Source organism: Palaemon carinicauda, chromosome 14 (assembly GCF_036898095.1).
Source record: "Palaemon carinicauda isolate YSFRI2023 chromosome 14, ASM3689809v2, whole genome shotgun sequence".
Taxonomy (NCBI): Eukaryota; Metazoa; Arthropoda; class Malacostraca; order Decapoda; family Palaemonidae; genus Palaemon; species Palaemon carinicauda.
In genome coordinates this window covers 17,141,054-17,163,192 of record NC_090738.1, presented here as the reverse complement: position 1 = coordinate 17,163,192, position 22,139 = coordinate 17,141,054, and the positions used below count along the sequence as shown (strand labels likewise).

Below are 22,139 nucleotides of genomic sequence, written 5' to 3'. Positions count from 1 at the left end.
CGATGGCAGAGGGGAGCCTTATCCCTCCCCATTAATCTCCTCTTCTTCCTTTCTTCCATCTCTTCTCTTCTCCCTCCTACCCGCCACTCACACCACGTCGCCGCTCTCCTTGGTAGTTCGTTAGCCCTATGATATTTGCCATGTTTAATTCCTATGGTTTAACTGTTATTGTAGTTACCGTTCCTTTAATGTTTAGATATACTTAGACATGTAAGGTTTGATGCCTTTTGCGATTCGACACTCAGTTGGTTCCTTGTCGTCATTATTATTTAACCTTACGTTCTCTATGTCATTTGGCTGGTTGGTAATTGGACGATTACTTTATTATATCATAGTATTGTCGTACATGGTGATTGTATTCTCCTCATTATGTTATTAATTTATTGGGCTTGGAAGGCATTCTCTGGTACTTTTTCGCCGGCCGTCACAGGTCGACCCAGAAAAGGGATTTTGACGAAGGAAAAATCTATTTCTGGGGAGAGACCTGTGACGCCCGGCGAAACCCTTCCCGATTATTTTTGTACGGACCCACCCTTTCCTTGCCAAGCCATATGTTCTTGCAGAAGGATGACCTGGTGAGCGCGAGTGGTGGGTGTCGGTAGGGTAACCCAACTGTATTCTCTAGGGCCTGTCACGGCCCTCCCCCTTTGATGAAGGGATTATCTAAATGGAAGACAGCCTGTGAATAGTGTTTTACAAACGCCCTTGTTAGATATACGACACCAACAAGGTGCTCGCGCGAGGGTTGTAACCTCTGCATTCCATGCTTTTAATTTTCTCTGGTATATTTGGAAGATTTATATCAGAAAAAGTACAAAGAAGGACTTTTTCGCCGGGCGTCACAGGTCTCTCCCCAGAAATAGATTTTTCCTTCGTCAAAATCCCTTTATTATTATTATTATTACGATTATTATTATTATTATTATTATTATTATTATTACTTGCTAAGCTGCAAGTTTAGTTGGAAAAGCAGGATGCTATAAGCCCAGGGGCTCCTTCAGGGAAAATAGCCCAGTGAGGAAAGGAAAAATTAAATATTTTAAGAGTAACAACATTTAAGTAAATATCTCCTATCTTCTTATTCTTCTTTGTCTGCATCTTTTCCCACTTCTATGTGGGGTCGATGTTTTGGCCAGTGTTTTCCATCTACCTCACTTCATCGCCGGTTAATCTTTTTGATCAAAGGTCATCCCTGATACACTCCATCCACCTTCGCTTTGGTCTCCCTCTCTTTCTCGTTCCCTGTACCTCCATTTCCATCACTCTCCTCCCAATATACTGTTCATCTCTTCTCATGACATGACCATACCACTTCAAGTCTACTTTCTTGGATCTTATCTGATAGTTCTCTAACTCCTGTGGTACCCCTAATTACCTCATTCCGTATCTTATCTCTTCTTGTCACTCCATACATCCATCTTTCTCATCTCTGCCACATCCAGTTTTTTCTTTTCTGTTGTCTTTATTGCCCACGTCTCCGCTCCATACATCATTGCTGGTCTCAAAACTGTCCTGTGTATCTTGCCTTTCAACTTAACCCCTATTTTCCTGTCACCTAATACTCCACACACTTTTTTTTGCAATTCTTCCATCCTGCTTGTATTCTATGGTTTATATCTGCCCGCAGATCACCATCCTCTGCAACTGTTAATCCTAAATACCTGAAATTTTCAACTCTATTTCAATCTCTCTCCTTGTAAACTAACTTCCCCTTTTTTCAATCTCAAATACTGTCTTTTTCCTGCTGATTTTCAACCCTCTATTTTCCATTTCTCCTCTTCACTCCTCCAGTTTCTCTTCTACCTCTCGCCCAGTGCTACACAGTATAACATCATCAGCAAAAAAACATACACCAAGGAGACTGATCTCTAATATCTTGTGTTACTACTTCCATGACCAGATCAAATAGGTAAGGGCTCAATGCAGACCCCTGATGTAGTGCCACATTTACTGGGAAACTTTGTTAGGCCTATACTGCTCTTAACATTTGCTTCTGCCCTCTCATACATATCTTGGGTGATTCTTACATATTTTTCAGGAGCTCCCTTTTCTCTCATACATCTTCACAGCTCCTGACGTGGACTCGATTGTATACCTTCTCCATGTCAATAAAGACCATATGTAATACTTTGTTTCTCCCGATGTTTTTCTATCATCTGCCTCAAAGCAAATATTGCATCTACAGTCCCTCTTCCAGGCATGAATCTATTTGTTCCTCACCAATTGTTGTTTCATCTGAGTCTCTTCTCAATGATCTTCTCCCATATCTTCATAGTATGGCTTATCAACTTTGACTCTAGTTGCCACATTCGTTGAGGTCTCCTTTCTCTTTATAGATGGGGATGATTAGACTTCCTCTCCATTCCTTTGGCATCTTTTCCTGATTGAAGATCTTTTGCATCAGGTCCCACAAGATATCTATGCCTTCCTCTCCAAGACTCTTCCATACCTCTACTGGTATATTATCTGGTCCTGCAGCTTTACTATTTTTCATCTTCTTTACTGCTTGTTCTACTTATCTTCTAGTCACTCCTATGGTAACTGCCTTGTTTGGGATTCCATCTTCAAATACTGTTCGTGAGTTCTCCTATATAAACTTTAAACAAAACAAGAAGAGAAATTAGAATAGTACGCCCGAGTGTACCCTCAAGCAAGAGAACTCTAACCCAAGACAGTGGAAGGCCATGGTACAGAGGCTATGTTACTACCCAAGACTAAAGCACAGTGGTTTGATTTTGGAGTGTCCTTCTCCTAGAAGAGCTGCTTACCATAACTGAAGTGTGTCTTCTACCCTTAGCAAGAGGAAAGTGACCACTGAACAATTACTGTGCAGTAATTAACCCTTTGGGTGAAGAAGAATTGTTTGGTAATCTCAGTGTTGTCAGGTGTATGAGGACATAGGAAAATCTGTAAAGAATAGGCCAGACTATTCGGTTTGTGTAGGCAAAGATAAAATGAGCCGTAACCAGAGAAGGATCCAATGTACTGTACTGTACTGTCTGGCCAGTCAAAAGATGCCGTAACACTCTAGTGGTAGTATCTCAATGGGTGGCTGGTGCCCTGGCTAACCACCTACTTTTCCGCCATTCCCTAAGTGGCAAGCAGAAGGATGGGGCTTCTTGCTCCTGGCCATGTATTTACCGGCACCTCACGATTATCATTATTATTAGCTCGGCTACAACCATAGTTTGAAAAGCAGGATGTGATTAAGCCCAAGGGCTCCAACATGGAAACATAGCCCTGTTAGGAAAGGAAATGATTACAAAAATGAAGACTATAGAAAAAGTATAGTAAGGGGATTTTGACGAGGAAAAATCATTTTCTGGGAAGAGACCTGTGACGCCCGGTGACCTGGAGGGCACGCGTGGTAGGTGTCGCTGGGGTAGTCCAACTGTGTTCTCTAGGGCCTGTCACGGCCCTCCCCTTTGATGATGGGATTATCTAAATGGAAGACAGCCTGTGAATAGTGGTTTTCACATGCCCCTGTTGTATACACAACACCCACAAGGTGATCGCGTGAGGGTAGTAACCTCTGCATTCCATGCTTTTATCTTTCTCTAGTATATATGGAAGATTTATATTAGAAAAGTGTAAAGAAGGACTTCTTTTCACCGGCCGTCACAGGTCGCCCCAAAAATGAACAATTAAGATGAATTATTTTAAGAAAAGTAACATTAAAATAAATCTTTCTTATATTAAGTAAAACTTGATAAAATGAAGGCAGGCAGAATACTGTGCCTGAGTGTACCATTGAGCAAGGCTTCACTGTTCTCTTCAATGTAAAGGACTCAGTTTTGTGTACTGTAGTTAGGGGAAAAAAATCATCTTCAAATTATAATTTTTAGATAATTTTTTGAAGAATTATAGAAAAACTAGCTTGAATGAAGGGGTTGAATTTTGTACCATGCTATCCTATAACATTAAAATTCTATTTCAAAGTCATGCAAACATCTTGAAAAATCAAGTTAGCGCCAATTATTTGTTAGAGGGTGTCTACCAATCAGGTTAAGGCTAATGCTGGCACTCCAAACTTTAGGAAGCTTGGGTTGTAAATATCACACATACATTCCAAGTCCACTAGAGTACAGTGGATGTGCATAAAATCCTAGCACATCATGAGAAAATTAATTGAGGATATATGATTAAATTTTCATTGGTAATGGTGGTAGCATTCATTGTGCTGAAGGGCTCAACCTGTGACCCAAACTCCATACATTTTTAGTTTTGTCTTATGCTGTATTATACTTGCTTTGAGATTTGGTAATATAACAATACTTTCTATGTCACTGTGCACCCTAAGAATTTAAAGCATTTGCTTTGCTGAGCACTGACATTCATATTCTGTTGATTAGATTTCCACATTCTTTTGGAGTGTTAAATTTTGTCCCAAAATCTCAAACCAGAGGTGTTCATTTGCTTTACCTATTTAATTGTTGCATGTTTTTCCATTTACTTCTACTGATATTCCGTTTGAAATATCCTATAAAACTAGTATGACGCAACATTTTATTCTGTAGGCTTAGCAAGTCAGTATTGTTCCAAATGAATTTTTATAAGTTGCATATGGAGATGATGATACTCTCTCAGCATCAATTCCATCTCCCGAATGTAGATCTGGTGGTGTTGAATCCCTTAATACAGATCTAGCTAAAATTAGTGCATGGTGCAAATTAGGGGGCATAAAGTTGAATCCTAACAAAACTCAGTATGATTGTTAGTAGGTCAAGGACAGTCGCTCCTAAACATCCAGATCTCGGCAGTGATGGTTTCTTTAACTCGGTATAACTTTTAAAATTCTAAGTGTGATTCTACACAGCAAATTTATTTTTGAGAATCACATTAGCCTACATCTGTGTTCTTAAATTGCACAAAAAATTGGCTCATTGTGAAAGTCTTGTAAGATTTTTGGTGTGATTTTCAGCAGTAAATTTACTTGTGAGAAACACATTAGGTCTGTCTTCTTCAATTGCACAACAAATTCTGTCTTAGAAATTCTTGTAAGTTTTTTGGTGATCAATCGATTCTGAAGTTTCAATCCTTTCATTCTACCTTGTTTCAAATATTGTTCTCCTGTCTGGTCTTCAGCTGCTAATTTTATCCTTAATTTGTTGGACAGGAACTTAATGTCTATGAAATTTCTTATTCTTGATCTAGATGTTAATAATCTAGAAGTCATTTAATTAGTTCTTTATGCATGTTGCATAATATTTTTCATAATTTTGAATCCTTTACATTCAGATCTTCTTGGACAGTACCATCCTGTTCATAATACTAGGTATGCTGTTAATTCTAATAGTAAGGCCTTCTTCATTATGAGGCTCAATACTACACAGTATTCTAGAAGTTTTAGTACACCTATGACCAAGTTGTGGAATGTTCTTCCTAATCGGTTAGTTGAATTGGTAGTAGGTTGGCCAGGGCACCAGCCACCCATTGAGATACTACTGCTCGTGTGTTATGGGGTCTTTTGACTGGCCAGACGGTACAACATCGGATCCTCCTCTCTGGTTACGGTTCATTTCCCTTTGCTCTCACACACACACACACACACAGTGCCTGACCTATTCTCCTCTGTCCTCATACACCTGACAACACTGAGATCACCAAACAATTCTTCTTCACCCAAGGGGTTTACTGCACTGTAATTGGTCAGTGGCTGCTTTCCTCTTGGTAAAGGGTAGAAGAGAGACTTTAGATATGGTCAGCAGCCCCTCTAGGAGAGAGTCATTCTAAAATCAAAACCTTTGTTATTTAGTCTTGGGTGGTGCAATGGCCTTTGTAATGTGGTCTTCCACTGTCTTGGGTTAGAGTTCTCTTGCTTGAGGGAACACTTGGACACACTATCTTATTTCTCTTCCTCTTGTTTTGTTTTGATATAGCTTTTATAGTTTATATATAAGATTTATTTTAATTGTTTTTTTTTTCTTTTTTTTTCTTTTTTTTTTAATATTTCATTTTTCCTTATGTCTTTTCCTCACTGGGTTCTCTGTTGGAGCTCCTGGGTTTATAGACTTCCACTTTTCTGATTAGGGTTTTAGCTTAGCTAGTAATAATAATAATAACACTGTAACAAGTAATACAGCACAGCAAATATCTAGAGTAAATTAGCAAGAGTTACCTTTATCAAATAAGTAATGCCTGATCTGTTGTTGACCCATCCAATGTAGTACAGTATCTATTAAATTTGTGAAGGATTTTGAAAATGTCAATGTGGGGAAAATATTTAATTCCATTTTTTAAAATTCTAAAATCTGTTTTAATGTCTTTCCATGAAAATGATTAATGGTATGTCATTTTTCATTTTAAAGAATCCATTTATTTTAAAGAATCGTTCATTTTCATTTTTCATTTTAAAGAATCAATTTTATTTTAAAGAATCTTTAATTTTAAAGAATCAATTTGAAAACAAATTTTAAAAGATCTACAGCATAGTTGGAGACACTAGAGGTATTATTCAGTAGAATATAAACCACCTTCTTGCTTTATTGCAATAATTTGAAGTTTTTTTTCTTTATTCCCATCAGTGAAACTAGGGTTATTTCCCCAATTACGTCTTGGAATTGAATAAATTTTTTGCCTCAAAGGCTTTTTTCAATTGCTGTAATTATTCCCAGATAAAGATGTTACTTTGCATTATAAATATTGCTGTCCTAGTTTGAAAGGGGCAATCAAGATGGCATAGGAACCATAGTGTCAACGATATAGCGTTATGGTACCCATAGAATGGGTTCCTTCTCTCTCGATCACACTTTTAGGGCCGCATTTCTGGTGACAGTCCAGACATATAAAAAACCATTGACTCAGACATACTGGTGTAACCTTGACAGTTAATATTTCGGTAAGAAATTACAAAAGCAACCAAAACAGTGCAAAAGGTTACTAAATTGCAACTTATTCAATGCATTTTAATACCAAAAGTGAGGTTTTCAGTATCTTATACTTTAAGAGGATAAGAAATTGATATACAAAAGAGGCAAGTTTTATCAAAACAAAATTATAATTTTGTTTTAATAAAAGGATAGTTTTAAATTCATTAAAGTACAATTACTTTCATGTATGGTGGTAAATATATTAAGGAAATTAGTGATAACTACATGTTGAAGTAGTTTTAGGGGGCTTAACTTTTAAATTAAATATTTTTTTGTTGTCAAATTGTTCAACTTTTCCATTTTTAAAATTAAAAAAACCAGAGTCAAGAGGAATACTATAAAATTTCTTGTTATCAGGTTGTAATAGTATATACGCAAAATAGGTTGGGCTGTATTTCAAGTCTTGAATGGAACATTTTAGTTATGTTAATTTGAGCTTACAGCAATTGAAAACTTAATTTTAAATAAGTCAAATTATGTTGTTGTATCAATTCAGCCACACAAAGATTACTTTTCTAAAGCATTAATGTAAGATATAAATTATAGTATAGTAAGGACAGGAAATAAATAAACCATTTTAATATTAATAAACTTTTTTTGTAATTTGATATATTTTTTTTATTTTAAACTATATAAACTTTTTTTTATTTCAGATACTGAGGCAGATGATCACCCAGTAAGAAACAACTTACAACATCTTAACCTACAGCATTTTATTAGAAGACGGGGAACTTCTTTACCTCAAGAAAGAGCTATAGTTATTTTACTACCTATTTGTACAACTAATTGAGAGGGCCTTACAAAAAAGGCTGAACACGACGTGCCTAACCTTATTGCAAGTCATCACCACAGATCCAACAATGATTTCACTAGCTACCCAAGTCAGTGAAGTGACAAGATAACTGAATTTACTTTGAGAAGTTTTTTCAGTTGTTGAAGTAGGTGAAGCTTACAAGTTAACCTAAAATGTACGAATACCTTAACGGAGCCATTACAAGTGGGCATTTATTTATTTTGGTAAAAACAAAGTTTCAGTAGAAATAACTAGAGAGAGGAAGTGAGTTTGCGCACACTGTAGAAGAGAGTGATTACTTGTTCAGCAGAGAGAGAGAGAATCAGACAGCAGATATGACTGCAGTGAGATTGGCCTCCTTCCCCATTATTCAAAGATGCAAAAACTAGTTGGCCCCTGGTCATATGAAGAGATGCGGTACAGTATCCTCCTTGTAAGTCATCTAAAGAGAGACTATGACTGGGGCAACCTACTTCCCGATCAGTTGAAGAGACACAAACGTCCAGTACCTTGAATGTCATCCAAAGAAATGCTAAGGCCTGATAGCCTCCTTCGCAGTCATCTGAAGAGACGTGGATGGTAGCTTCCTTTCCTTGGTACTGTGTAATCTGAAGGGACGAGACTGGGTAAGTGTCTTTACTGGTAATCTGAAGAGATGGCTAAGCGGTCACTTTCCTGGTAAATTGTAGTAAAAGTCCGGTAGCCTCCTTCCCAGCTGATCTGAAGAGACAAGGCTGGATGGCCATCGTCTGTTACGACAGGATAGCATCCCTCCTGGTACATGTAAGAGATGAGGTTGGGAGACTAGTTTTCTGAACATTTGAGGAGAAATACAAAGTAGAATGGTAGTTTCTTTCTTGGACACCAGAAGAGACAAGGCCTCCCAATCATCCGAAGATACTAGGTTGGATGGTTCCTTCCCGGTCATTTGAAGAAACAGACGATAAAGGTATGTGAACCAATCATCCAAAGCGATGCAGAGGCTGGTACTCGCCTGCCTGGTCCTCCTAGACACGAGGGTTTGTACGTCTCGTGAATGTTATCTGTCATCTGCAGTGATGCAAAGGCCAGTACACTCCCTCCCAGGCAACTGAAACTATCTAAAGAGAGAAGGTGGGGAGCCTCTTTCCTTGTCATCTTTTCATCCGAAGGGACAAAGCCAAGTCCTTAACATCAATCTTAAAGTAATATATATGCAGGATGATTGCCTTCCCAGTCATCAGGAGAGAAGAGGCTGGGTAAGCTGAATTGACAAGGGCAATTGGTCTCTTTCTTGATCATCCGCGGAGATGAAGACATAGTGTTTCTCCTTCCTAATCAACCATGTGATCTTTCCAGTCATCGTTAGAGATATTGGTTTACCCCCTTCCCAACCATCAGCAGAGACAGACTGGGAAATGAAGGTCACCACCTTCCTGGTCATCCAAAGAGGTGAAGTTGCATGAAGTTTTTCCTGGTAAACTAAAGAACAAGATTCGATGACCCCCTTCCTGATCATCCGGAGAGACAAGCCCAGGTAGCTTTCTTCCCTATCATCCAAAGAGAAGCTTAATGTTATCTTCCTGGTCATCAGTAGTGATGACGTAGAGGCCTAGTAGTTTTCATCCCGATGGTAATCCTTCTGAGTACTGTAAGCTGGAGAGAGAAGCCCGGGTGACTCTCTTTCCTTGTAATGTGAAGAGATGAGGATGAGTAGCCTCCTTCCCAATTATCCAAAAGACGCAGATGTCCAGTAACTTACTTTGTTCATGCGAAGAGTGGGCCGGATGATTTCCTTTATGGTGATCTCCCAAGAGGAGGCTGGATATTCTTCGCTGCAGAGATAGAGACAAGAAGCTCATTATATAAAATGTATACAGAAACGATAAGAAAAATATGACTTATACTTTGCTCTACTTTTTGTTTGTATAGGAATTGGCTATAACTAATAAAATTTATTCTACTATTTTGACTCTTCTAATGAATCATTTGATTATAAAATTGAAGGTGGGAGTGAAAATTTTTCTAACATTATATATATAAGGAGATTAAGAATCCTACAGCAAAGAGAAGATTATGCAGAGAAAAAGCGCATGGTTAAATTTATCGTTAATTTAAAGAGATGAGGCTGGGTGGCCTCCTTTCCTGGTAATCTAAAGAGCAAGCCGGATGGGGTTCCTTCCAAATCATCCAGAAATAAGCTGGGTTGCCGCCACCTTCCTGGTCATCTGAAGAGACGTAAAGGCCTTGCAGTATCTTTCCTGGTCATCCAAAGAGCCGAGACTACATGGCATCCTTCTGGGTACTGTAAGCTGGAGAGACAGACAAGGCCGGGTGGCTCCTACCTGGTAATGTGAAGAGATGAGGACAGATGCCCTCCTTCCCAGTCATCCGAAGAGACAAGGCTGGGTAATTTCCTTTCTGGTAATCCCCAAGAGAATGAGGCTGGGTAATTCCTTCGCTGCAGAGATGGAGACAAGATGGCAGTTATCTGAAGAGAATTCATAATCAATAAGATAAATATCATATAGTCTGCCTACTTTTTGACATATGTACTATCTATTTGTAACAGGATTTTAGCTATAACTAATAAAATTTATTCTACTAGATATTTTGGCTTTCCTTATAAATTTAATTAGGGGGGAGTGTAAAATTTGTCAAATATATATAAGGCAAGAGAGTGTTAATATTAAAAATCCCTCGGCAAAGGGGAAGGTCATGCAGAGAAAAAGCTCATGGTAAACAAAATAATAAACATGTAAAATGAACAGGTGCAAGAAGATTTGGGGGAAGGATGGTTAATATAAAACTATATTTGTATACCTCCAACATACATATCAGTAAACACTATAAATTTTATTTCTATTTTTCCTAGATACACAATTCCTGATACAACTTATTTAGGTTTGCTCTACTTTAAGGGCTGCTTCACCTAGAGTCCTAACAGCACAGGATGTGAATTACAAGGCATTCAGCATATCGAACCATGTATATTAGTACCTTGTTTTATACTATGTCACATCTACACTTACAAGGCCCTTCGAAGAGAACAAGAAAATCTTCCACTTCCTCTTGAAAACCTGTCTTTCAGCTGCCTAGTGTATAAAATCTCAGGGCTGCATATTCAAAGTCTCTAGAGCTTACAGTAGACATATTTGTGTTTCATCAATTGGAAACCAACTAACTATTTTTGTGTCAATACAATCTGTTGACTGCACAATATTGTAGCAATTTCTCTTAAATAAATTGGATAGCCTATTCTGATAACTTGATGGGGATTGTACATATTTCAAACTATTCTTGGGATTGTATAGCTAGGAAAAATACAATTCTATAATATTTGTAGCTTATTCCTATGTGGATACAAACTTTCGAGTCATCTATATGGGAAGTCTTCCTTAAGAAGGAAGAATTCTCCGTGACGTTAAGAGGTAAAACCCTCCCTCTGGATGATCTAATAACTACAAGTACAGTAGTAATAAGCATGAGATCAACATGAATCATCAAGGATAGTGTAGCTGGCTCGTAATTAGGCGAGGTCAAACCTCTGATTCTTGAGAGTACCTTCTCTGATACAGTTATTATTATCACTATTATAAGTTATCTTAGAGACTGGCAACACCTAACCGAGGCCCTTTGCGTCTATAGGCGTAGGAGGAGGATTGATATCTATGAGAACCACCAAATGTAGGGAGTAGCCGGCTCATAATGAAGAAAGACTGTTCGTTTAGTTTCCCAAAAAAGCAATCTACACCAGGGTTGAATTAGTAACTTCAAGTGTTACATAATGATAATAAAAAAAAGGGGGAATTAAATTTTGGTATATCAATAAATCAATAAATACTAAAGAAATTGAGGCACATTTACTTGCATTGGGGTGAAAAAAAACCCCAGGTCAAATTTCAGTCAAGATCAATATCCGCCTTAGCGATCCTTCTAGCTAAGAATGTTTTATTGAGGTCTGGGGCTGGAACTGGCAAGTATCCTTTGAGAGCTGCCAAGTTAGGTCATAGTTGTGCTTTCACCACAACACCGTCAATAATGTCCAAAGGCTTGAATGTGCCATTTCTAAGGTAAATGTCCAACGGTGGGTTTTGCCTTCTATCCAACAGCATGAGGACTTGTAATTAATACGTGATTTCTCACAACGTTGACGTTGCAACAAACCCACACGTATCACATGCTCGAGGGAGAAGGTTTCCCTAGCGACGCTTCCCCTGAGGATGGACAGGTTCTTATAGTATCTCTCTATCATAAATAGACTATACTCAACTGAATATTCTATCAAGAGCCACCAAAGCTCCCGCTCAACTTAGTTTTAGTGACAAGTAAAATTGAATGGTTTTGAAGAACACTAAGGTTGCAGCGACAGTCCCATCTAGATCATATGCTCGATGAGGAGTCCTTAGCTAACTTAACCCCTGAGGAGGCATAGGTTCCTCTGATATTCTTATTACTTGTTGAAAGAAAGTGTCAGACTATTTTCTTCCGGACCGGCCAGTGCTCGTGTAAAAAAAAGGAAAGTGACATGTTCCATCTATTTGTTCTATCAGAAACTTGCTGTTCTATGGAACAGAATAACTAGTTTTTTGTGTCATCAGGAACCTCCTCGAGAGACAATATCTTTGAAGTTACCTAAGATCTTTTCTAACCTGAGTCCTAGTTCTTTGTTGAACAAGAGATGGGACAAGGTGGCAGCTTTCTGATGTCATGTTATCGCAACTTTCTCTCTGAAGATAGTGAGTTTAGGCCTTAGCCAACATCTTTAGTATCACTAGGCATGGGGGTTAGAGCACTGTTCATCCCTGGACTTCTTGAGAGGCAAGCTCGTGAAAAAGCCCAATTAAAATTCACCAGATCCGGTTCTCATAAACAATGAGAATACGATCACTCCAGAAAATAAAGCACTTTCCAAGTTGGGTTTTTAAATCAAAAGTAAAGGGTACTCGAATCCCTGTCTTAAGCCTTCAGACTAGGATCGTGAGCATAATCTTAGGAGATAATGAACAAAAAACCCTCTTCCTTCCTCATTAGTAGGGGGGATTATTCCCAGACACAATTCCATCCTACATAACCTTGATAACGAGGACATGGATAATTCTTTTGGGCAGGGAATTCTAGTGCAGACCAAAGCCTGCTTAAAGATCTAGAGCTAGATCTGAACTTCCACGAAAACTACAGGAACAAGTTTTCAAAATTGTCAAACAGTCCTTAGTCAAGATGACAAGGTCTTGGAATGCTCTCAACTCTAAAATAAGCCTATCAAGAGTACTTTGATATGGACGACCCTTGTTTATTGAAAAATGTTTCTCAAGGAAGACGTTAGTAAGGATTTCATGCAACGTTCCAAGTAAGACTATTATTATTATTATTACTATCCAAGCTACAACCCTAGTTGGAAAAGCAAGATGCTATAAGCCCAGGGGCTCCAACAGGGATCGTGTAGCTCTCTTTGTTCGGTCCGGAGGTCTCCTCGGGCTCATAGTGAGAAGTTTCAGACCCGTTGATCATGTCTTATTCATAAATAAGTTGTGATGTCCATTTTACTCCCTTGGGTCTCCTGGTTTTATATTACAGAGGTGAGAGGAGGAGGATATTGGCCATTACCATAGTATTGGTTGAAAATTGGTGGCTAACAAGCATTCTGGCAAGGTTAAATGTTTCATGGCAGGAAAAACATTTAAGGCCAAGCTTTGTTAGGAGGTATGGAAGGCATAACTCTCCTGTTCATACTTTGTTAGTATTCATAAGTTGTAATCCGCTCCTACTCTCATGTCTAGACTTTGCGGGGGGAACATCTGGACTAGCCATCTTCGTATACAGTACGTCCTTGTCAGGATTCCTAACAGGGGTAAAGGTGATTTACTGCTCTCAAATTCTTTATTCCCCAAGGGATCTTATCATCTTTTCCAGAGAGGCTTGCAGCCTTTCTAGACTGAAGGAAGTACCAAAATCCTGTTTAATCCACAGACAGGAAAAAATAGGAGGGCAACTTTCGACTTCACTGTTGGGTGTATTCTCAGGGCGTCTTGTAGCCCAGGAATATGTGAAGCTAAGTTTCTTCTGACTGGAGAGAGGGATTCAGCTTACTCATAGTCTTCTGACGCTAAACACCACTTGCACCTTGGATAGTTTCGTATCCAGCAGAAGGATCGCTTCTCAGAACAGGTTAATATTTTCCCGGAGAGAAAGGTTGTCATCCAAATTCTGGTTTCAGAGAAAGGTGCCAGTATCTAAGATCACTGACACCGATATTTGTTATAAATAAGGGATTTTGATGAAGGAAAAATCTATTTCTGGGCGAGAGACCTGTGCCGCCCAGTGAAATGCTCCTTTTGCACCATTTGTAAGGTATATAACAGTTTTATATTACCAGAGAAAAAATTGCATAGGAATACCAGGTTGAACCCGGCTCCCTCACCTATATAAGGTGTCGATATAATACTGGGGCGTGATAATTCACAACCAGAGGTCTCGCACCATTTAGATATCTCCTCTTCAAAACCCCCACCACAGCGAGGTGCCGATCAACACTACTACCACTAACCTAACCCACGCCAGTGACGTTACTCCTCATAGCACCCAAGGTTTGGGGCCCATGTTGGGAGGGAAGTCAAGGGAGGGTTCACGGGGCGGCACAGGTCTCTCGCCCAAAAATAGATTTCTCCTTCGTCAAAATCCCTTTTCTGGGCTCCGAGCTGTGCCGCCCAGTGAAATTGTACAAGAGAAAAGGTCCCAAAACTTGGAACAATACCTGAGGAAGTAAAATAAAATCCAAAATAACAGGTAAGAGGATAGCAAGACATAGTTGATCAAGATTCACTATGTTCAGGAGGAATCACATTCCCTGCTGTCACTATAGCAAATATAAGGCTTCCAGAGGTATTAAAACAGTGGCGTTTAAATACTGTTGGAGACTTCCAGCCTGTATATTTAGTAAGTCCAGCGAAGTTCATAGTAATTAACTGAGGTAGCTACAGCTCGTATATCATGGACGTGAGGGAGTGATGTGGGAATGATTCTAATGAAATACAGAATCTGCTGACTGATTCCTTTTAGGATGATGGTTCTTCCATCTTCTCTAATGGATAAGGGCCCTGAGGACTGAATGGAAAATATGTTTAAGTAGGCTTTCAGTGTGTTTACTGGACATAAAGATGGGTCCTGCGGAAGTGGGACAATCTTCCAGGGGAACAGTCTGTCCTGGGGGTCCTCATTTTCGCTAAAAATCTTTTGTCAGGGGAAAGGCGTACTTCCCCTGACGAGAGAAATTCAATATGACCTGGATCTCTAGACAAGGCTGAAAGTTATGATATTCTGGCGCCAGAAGTAAGGTTCATTAAGAACAAGGATTTCCTTAACAATGGAATATAATGACAAGTCTCGTTAAGAGTGTCTGAAGCCAACTTAAGTACGTCATTCAGAAACCAGGAAACTGAGCTAGGGTGAGTTGATGGTTTCAATCTGGCGCAAGTTCTCGGGATGGATGAGAAGTATGAATCTGTAAGGTCAATATTAAAACCAATTTGGAAAATCTTCAAGGCTGACTTAATTGTGGTAATAGTACAAGCCGCTAAGCCTGATTCAAATAAAATTCTGAAGAAGGTTACTGTCAGATTCATAGTCATCGTCTCAACCTTTGAGTCCCTTAAAAACTTGCAAGTTTCATAACAGCCGAATCATACTGTCAAAGGGTGGATTCCCTCTTATCTGATTCTAAAAATAGCGTATTTGAGGATCAATATCTGCACCTCTAGAGCTGCAAATTTCATAAAGTCCATAAAGTTAGGGCATTCTGAATTTTGAGGAAGCTAACACACTGCGAGTTGTACTACTTGTGTTAGTATTGGATTGGGGATCTGTTGAGGTGGAGACCCCGTTCCACCAGAAGGGAAAACCTGTTGCTCTTGGACCAGATGGGGGCTACTAGAGCAACTTGGCCTTTGAAAGTCCTGAGCTTGTCTAACACTTTCACGACAGATTTATTGGTGGGAATAGGTAAATTCTCTCCCAAGTGTTCCAGACTAATGACATTGCGTCTGTGGCGTAAGCCCGAGGATCCAGGTTGGGGGCTACGTAGCACTCTAGTTTGTGGTTGGACTCTGTTGCAAACAGATCCATCTGGAGATCCGGAACCTGAGAAAGAATCCATCCGAAGGACCCTGGGTCCAGTGACCACTCCGACTCCAGCGGAGCTGTCCTCGAAAGTGCGTCCGCCACCAGCCATCTAGAACAAACCTGACACGTTGGTCTTTGGCTGGAGCCGGCCGCTTCAAGGTCAAAAACACTGCCACGGCCTCCAAGACACCGATATGAAGTTGGCGGAACACTGTCGACCAATAGTCCCTGGACTTTCTTGTACTGAGAGTATCCCTCCCAGCCTGTTAGGGAGGCGTCTGTGTGAATGACCAGCTTGGGGGTGGATATTGTAAGGAAACGGATTTGCCAGATTTTGACCTTTGTCCATGGTTGAAGTCTTTTCCTCAGAATTGGTTGGAGTCGAGCCCTTTGTCTCGATATTACTCGTTTGCCCTGGAGCGCCATACTCGGCTTATATCTTTCAGTCTGGCCTTCAGTAGTATATCTGTTACTGAGGCAAACTGGAGGGCACCCAGGATTCTCTTGATTCTCCTGGAAGACAATTTGTCTTTGAGAAAATGTATTGTGTTTTGCTATATCGTTCCTCTTGGCTGTTGGGAGACACAGAATGTGGGAGCATAGAACCCATCGAATCCTAGCCATTGAAACTTGTCTTCGGGATCAGACGGATTTTTCGAAGTTGATTTGGAACCAAAACTGTTGTAAGAGATTATCACTCTGTAGTTGCTGTGAGGCAGTTCTTGCCTAGTTGAAGCCTAGAAACGGACGAAAATGCCTTGCTATCGGAACATGATAGCAAACGTTTGCAAGATCCATAGAGGCGGTGACGGCCCCACAGGGAAGCAAGGTCCGCACCTGAGAGACGGTCAGCATGTGAAACTTGTCGCATTGAATGTAAGAATTCAGAAGTGACAGGTCCAGGATTACTCTTCGCTATTCTGAGTCTTTCTTTGGCACGCTGAACAAGCGACCCTGAATTACAAGCGATTTACTTCCTTTATTGCCTTCTATTGCAATAGATCGTTTTCATATAAGAATAGCTCTTCCGTTGGATGTTGATGAAAACTGGTTGGTGGAGGGGGCCTTTTATCCAACTCCACCCCAGACCTTTGGAAATTAAGCTGAAAGCCCAAATGTTGAACGTTCAACGGTTCCGAAAGATGTAAAGTCTTCCCCCTAACCGAGAACTCCCAATGATTTGCTGCGGATTTACCTCCTCGGCCTCCGCGGAATTCTCGGCCTCGAGAGTAGCTGTTGCAAAAGGTTCCTCTCGAGCTAGTAACCCTGGAAAGCACCCTGAGTTTCAAAGGTGGGGTTAAAGGCTGGGGAAGTAGCATAGGAGGTAGTTGCTACTTGGGACTGAGGAACCAGCACGTATTGCTGTTGGGGTTGACCTTTCGAAGTGAAAGGTTGACTCCCTTATGCCACCGGGATGGTCTGAACCACCTGTTGGGGCTGCTGGTTTGGAAGGAATGGAAAGGTCTCAACCATAACTAATTTTGGAAAAAATCAAGGCCTTGTATAATTTTAGAATAATATTGCGGTCTGCCCCCCATGATGTATGGGACAATACTTTTAAGATATTCAGAGCTTCAACACATTTAGCTTTTAGCGCTTTTAGGTGAGAAACCCATGTAAGTCTACAGTCAAATATCAAACCTAAAAATTTGGTTTCCGATACACATGGTATCCGTTGACCTTTAATGTATATATCCGGGTCTGGATGTACTCCCCGGATACGACAAAAATGGACAATGGTAGTTTTACTTGTCGAGAACTTAAATCCATTCATGTCAGCCCACTGGATAATTTTATCAATAGAGAGTTGGATTTTTCTCTCAACCATTGCCATTCTGGTGCCAGCAAATGATATTGAGAGATCATCCACAAATAGTGTTGAGAGAACATCCTGGGGAATGACTGAGGATATCCCATTAATTGCTAGTGCAAAAAGGGTTACACTCAGCACACTCCCCTGAGGAACTCCTTCTTCCTGGCATTTACTCTGTGATAGAGCTTCCCCAACTTTCACTTGGAAAACTCTATGTGAAAGAAATGACTGGATGAATAGTGGTAGCTCACCTCTCAATCCGCACTCATGGATTCTTTTAAGTATACCGTATCTCCATGTGGTATCATATGCCTTTTCAAGATAAAAAAAAACTGTCACATGGTGCTGTTTGGAAGCAAAGGCTTCACAAATGGAGGACTCAAGTTGTATCAGCACATCAGTCGTTGAGTGCATTTTCCTGAATCCACATTGAATGGGTGATAAAATATTCTTCTTTTCAAGGTACCAAATCAGTCTTGCATTGACCATCTTCTCCATGATTTTACATAAACAAGATGTCAATGCAATAGGTTGGTAGTTTGCTGCTAAAAACTTGTCCTTACCGGGTTTTAAAAAGGCTAAAATAATTGCTAGTTCCCAAACACTTGGATAACTAGTATCATGCCATATTCTATTAAAAATGCTTAAAATAAATAACTTTGTATTAAAAGGTACATGTTTAATCATTGCATATGGAATTCCATCGGGTCCAGGGGCTGTATCGTTACAAGTAGCAAGAGCAGAATCAAATTCTCTTTCAGTAAAAGGAGAATTGTATGACTCTTGCTTTCTTGTTGCGAAGTTTAAAACTTTCTTTTCTTCATTGCTCCTATACTGGTGACCAGGAGCTGCTTGACACTTGCGCGATACATTTGAGAAATGGTCAGCCAGGGCATTGCTAACTTCGGTTGCTCCAGTCATATACTGGCCATTTATCTTTAACACTGGTGGTGGGTTTGGGGTGAATTTTCCTGCTATCTTTTTGACTTTCCTCCACACAGATGATGTTGGTGTTCTACTGTTGATGGAGGAAACAAAGGACATCCAAGACTGGCGCCTAGCTTCTTTCATGGCACGGCGGAACTGTGCTCTACATTTCTTGTATATGACTAAATTCTCCTCATTACGGTGCATGCGCAATCGAGTTAAAGACTTTCTTGTGGCTCTGTGCAGGGCAGTTAGTTCTGACGACCACCAGGGGACTGGTCGTCGTCTGAATATCCCAGTTGTTTTGGGAATGGAATTCACTCCTGCTGTGTGAAGAGTTCCATTAAGTAAGTCTATGGCATCATCAACTCTTTCAAACTGTTCTGCATTTCCTTCAATTTCACTTAACTCCCGAAATCTATTCCAGTCCGCCTTATCAAGATTCCATCGAGGTGATCTTTGTAAAGGTGGACCATTGTTGGTGTTTATAATGATTGGTGCATGATCACTAGTATGCCAATCATCTAATGTTCTCCAATTAAAATCGAGAAGACAGTTAGAGCTTACAACCGATAAGTCAATGCAGGACAAGGTACCTGTCTGTACATGAAAATGTGTGGGCTCTCCTGTATTGAGGAGTCCGACATCTTCATTCTCCAAAATTGATGATATAATATTACCCCTTGCATTTGCTAAAACATCACCCCATAAAGGATGTCTACTATTAAGGTCTCCTAGTAAGAGAAAGGGTTGTGGGAGTTGTTTAATCACCTCTACTATATTATCATATGAGATGTTATCATTTGGAGGCAAGTAAAGAGAACAGATTGTGTATTTTCTCCCTATATCAATCTGTACAGCCACTGCCTGCAGAGGGGTACAGATAGACAAAGATATTTGGGGAACATCTCGACGAACGTATATAAGACTTCCCCCATGGCTCCCTGCTCGTTGATCATATGGTGTCCTATAGCTAACATACTCTCGAGGACAAGGAGTATTAGCATCGAGCTTGTTTCTTGTAGACATACTGTTATAGGGGAGTGCTCACGTATGAGGAGCTTAAGTTGTTCATATTTCGCCCTTAAACCCTGGCAATTCCATTGCAGAATGGTGGAAAAAACTATGTTTTATTTTTTGGAAGACACCTTAGATGAAGTCTTCCCATTGGCAATATTTGATCTAACAATGTTTCCCGGAGGTAACTCTAGAGAGGATCTTGATATAGTGGGTTTTGTGTTTCTCTTTTTCTTTGTGTCCTTTTGATCTAATTGTTGAGGAGGATGGTGGACCTCAACTTGAATTTCTGATTGGTTCAATTTACCTTCTAGTTGTTCAGAAACATCAGCAGACAAGATATCATATTTATTGGAAGTCGTGACTTTAATGTTTCTTATGGTAGGAGGAGAGAGGGAGGGAGGTCTCTCTCTTTTTCGATTAAAAGGTTGTGATCTGTCAGGTTTTTGCGACTTCCCCACTACGGGTTCACCAGGTAAATTGGTTTCGAGTGCAACCTCCATCAGATCAGGCAAGGAAACGGCCTGTGAGAGGTTTGTACTATTGTTTAAAATCGGAGTAGTTGGCTTTTGAATAATTTTCAGATCTTTAAGTGTCCGTTTTGATTTTTCCACAATTTCTGGATATAGATTTTCGATGGGACTTTCAACCTCTTTAACTACTTTCATTTGTTTCCTTATCTTAGAAGTAGAGATATAATTTTCGTCTGTGTGGTTTGACAAGTTTTTCTTCAGAACCATTGAAAAAGGTTCCCCTGGTCTTATTTGCTTTTCAAGAGCTCTTTTACGAGCCTCTTTAAAAGTAACCCTTTCCATGGTCCTAATGGCCTGGATTTCTTTTTCAAAAATAAACTTTACACAGCTTTTAGATGTAGCTGGGTGTGCTTCCCCACAATGTATGCAATTAGGGTTTTCTATGCATACTCCATGACTACTTTTTCCACAGTTGGCACAAACAGCTGGCTTATTGTTTAGTTTTTCTTTACATTTCTGGCTTAAATGGCCATACATTTGGCAATGATAACATCGCAATGGTGACGGGATATATGGTTTTACCTTCAAAGATAGCCATCCAGCTTTTATAACATTTGGTAATCGGCATTGATCAAATGTTATAATCAGAGTAGCAAGAGGGATACGTTGTTCTCCAACTCTCTTTCTCATTCTGACTACTTTAACTACTCCTTGACTTCTCAGTTCATCCTCTATTTCTTTCTCCTCTATATCCAACAATTCTGGAGCATATATCACACCTCTACTCTGGTTGAAAGTAGGGTGTGAAACGCATTTTACGCTATGACCATTCAATGTTGTAAGTGTTTTTAACCTTTCACCTTGTAATGGGGAGAGTGTCTCTATCAAGAGACTTCCATTTCCCTGGGGTAAAATTTTTGGCTGCCCTCCACATAAGGTAACTATTTCTCTATTAGCTTTAAAAACATTTATACGCTCATTTCTTCCGTTTTCAAATTCCAAGATAAAAAATTTTTCATAATTCACTACTTCATAGTGACCAGGTAATACTTCTACTTTTCTATATCTTTCTGTACTGTCATAATTTTTCACTCTCTCTCTCTTCTTCTCTAGCATTTTATTATTCACATGACGTGAATAAGGTTCTAACGTTACAATGTTAGAACCCGAGTTGGAGCTGTCTGTGCCGAGGTCCATGTTTGTATTTTCCAGGTCGTCAACAGAGGTGTTGGGTTTTTTTGAAAAAGCAAGCCGGGTTATCCACCTCTTATCGGAGGATGTCAGTCCTCCTATCCCATGTGGCCCAACACGAGAAGAGGCTTCAGCGGGGACCAGTCCTCTATTAGAGAGGGGCTGCCTCTCTTAAGGTGGGCGTACACTGGTCAGTGGGGGTAGTTAGCCCCTCCCACCGTCGACTCCAATGCCTGGCGTCAACCATTACCCGCAAATATGGGTGACTTAAGACCGGATCACTGGAGCCCGACTCTTAACAGACTTGGTCTGCACCCAATGGGGTCTGCCAGAGGGTGATGGCGTCTAAATTGGCACAGGTTGAGATGGAATGCACTCCATCCCACACTCTGCCAAATACAAAGCGGCATCCAAAGTAAAATCGAACATGCCAAAGTCGTCAACAATATCGAGCCCAAAAGGAAGAGATGGGAAGAAAAAAGAAATAATCAAAAGTAAAAGAGAAAGTGCTGACTGATTTAGTTGAATCGACAGCTGGGCACCGAGGTCCAATGGGAAGTAGTTCCCACTGTTCATTAGAGCCCAGCTGCTAATCCCTAAGCCCCCCATCCTCGTCAAGGCTTCAGCATCTGGGGGGTCGAGTGCTCAGTTCTCTGTTCTTGTGTGTATTGTGTGGTTGTCCTCTGTTTGGTCTGCTATTAACAGTGCTTATTTTCTTCCTTTTCTCACATTTCCTTTTTGATTTTACCTATATTCATAGTGCCTAAGAAGCTAAGTTTCAGTACAGGTAGTGGTGAGAAAAAGGAAGAAGGCAATTCTTTCATTAGAATTGAAACAAGAAATTATAGAAAAACATGAGCAGTGTGCAAGTGAGTGATACTGTATGACTAAACAATATGGCCGGAATAGGCCTATGATCTCGACGATCATCAAGCTGAAGGCAGCCATTAAAGCAGATA

General features: G+C 40.0%; 1 protein-coding gene across 7 annotated transcripts in view; it reads left to right on the top strand.

The window, feature by feature from the left end:
* The window catches only part of LOC137653446 (uncharacterized), a 245,199-nt gene that overhangs the window by 167,020 nt on the left and 56,040 nt on the right, over nt 1-22,139 (top strand). For 4 of the 7 annotated variants that reach the window (XR_011046483.1, XR_011046487.1, XR_011046486.1 and 1 more), the window contains one exon: nt 7,523-7,703. The exons of the other annotated variants lie outside the window; for them this stretch is intronic. Coding sequence is in view for 1 of the 4 variants with exons in the window: in XM_068386842.1 (XP_068242943.1) it covers nt 7,523-7,549 (27 nt within the window). In the remaining 3 variants the exon portion in view is untranslated. Of the gene's footprint in view, nt 1-7,522; nt 7,704-22,139 lie in introns of those variants that run through there. 7 annotated transcript variants of the gene reach the window in all.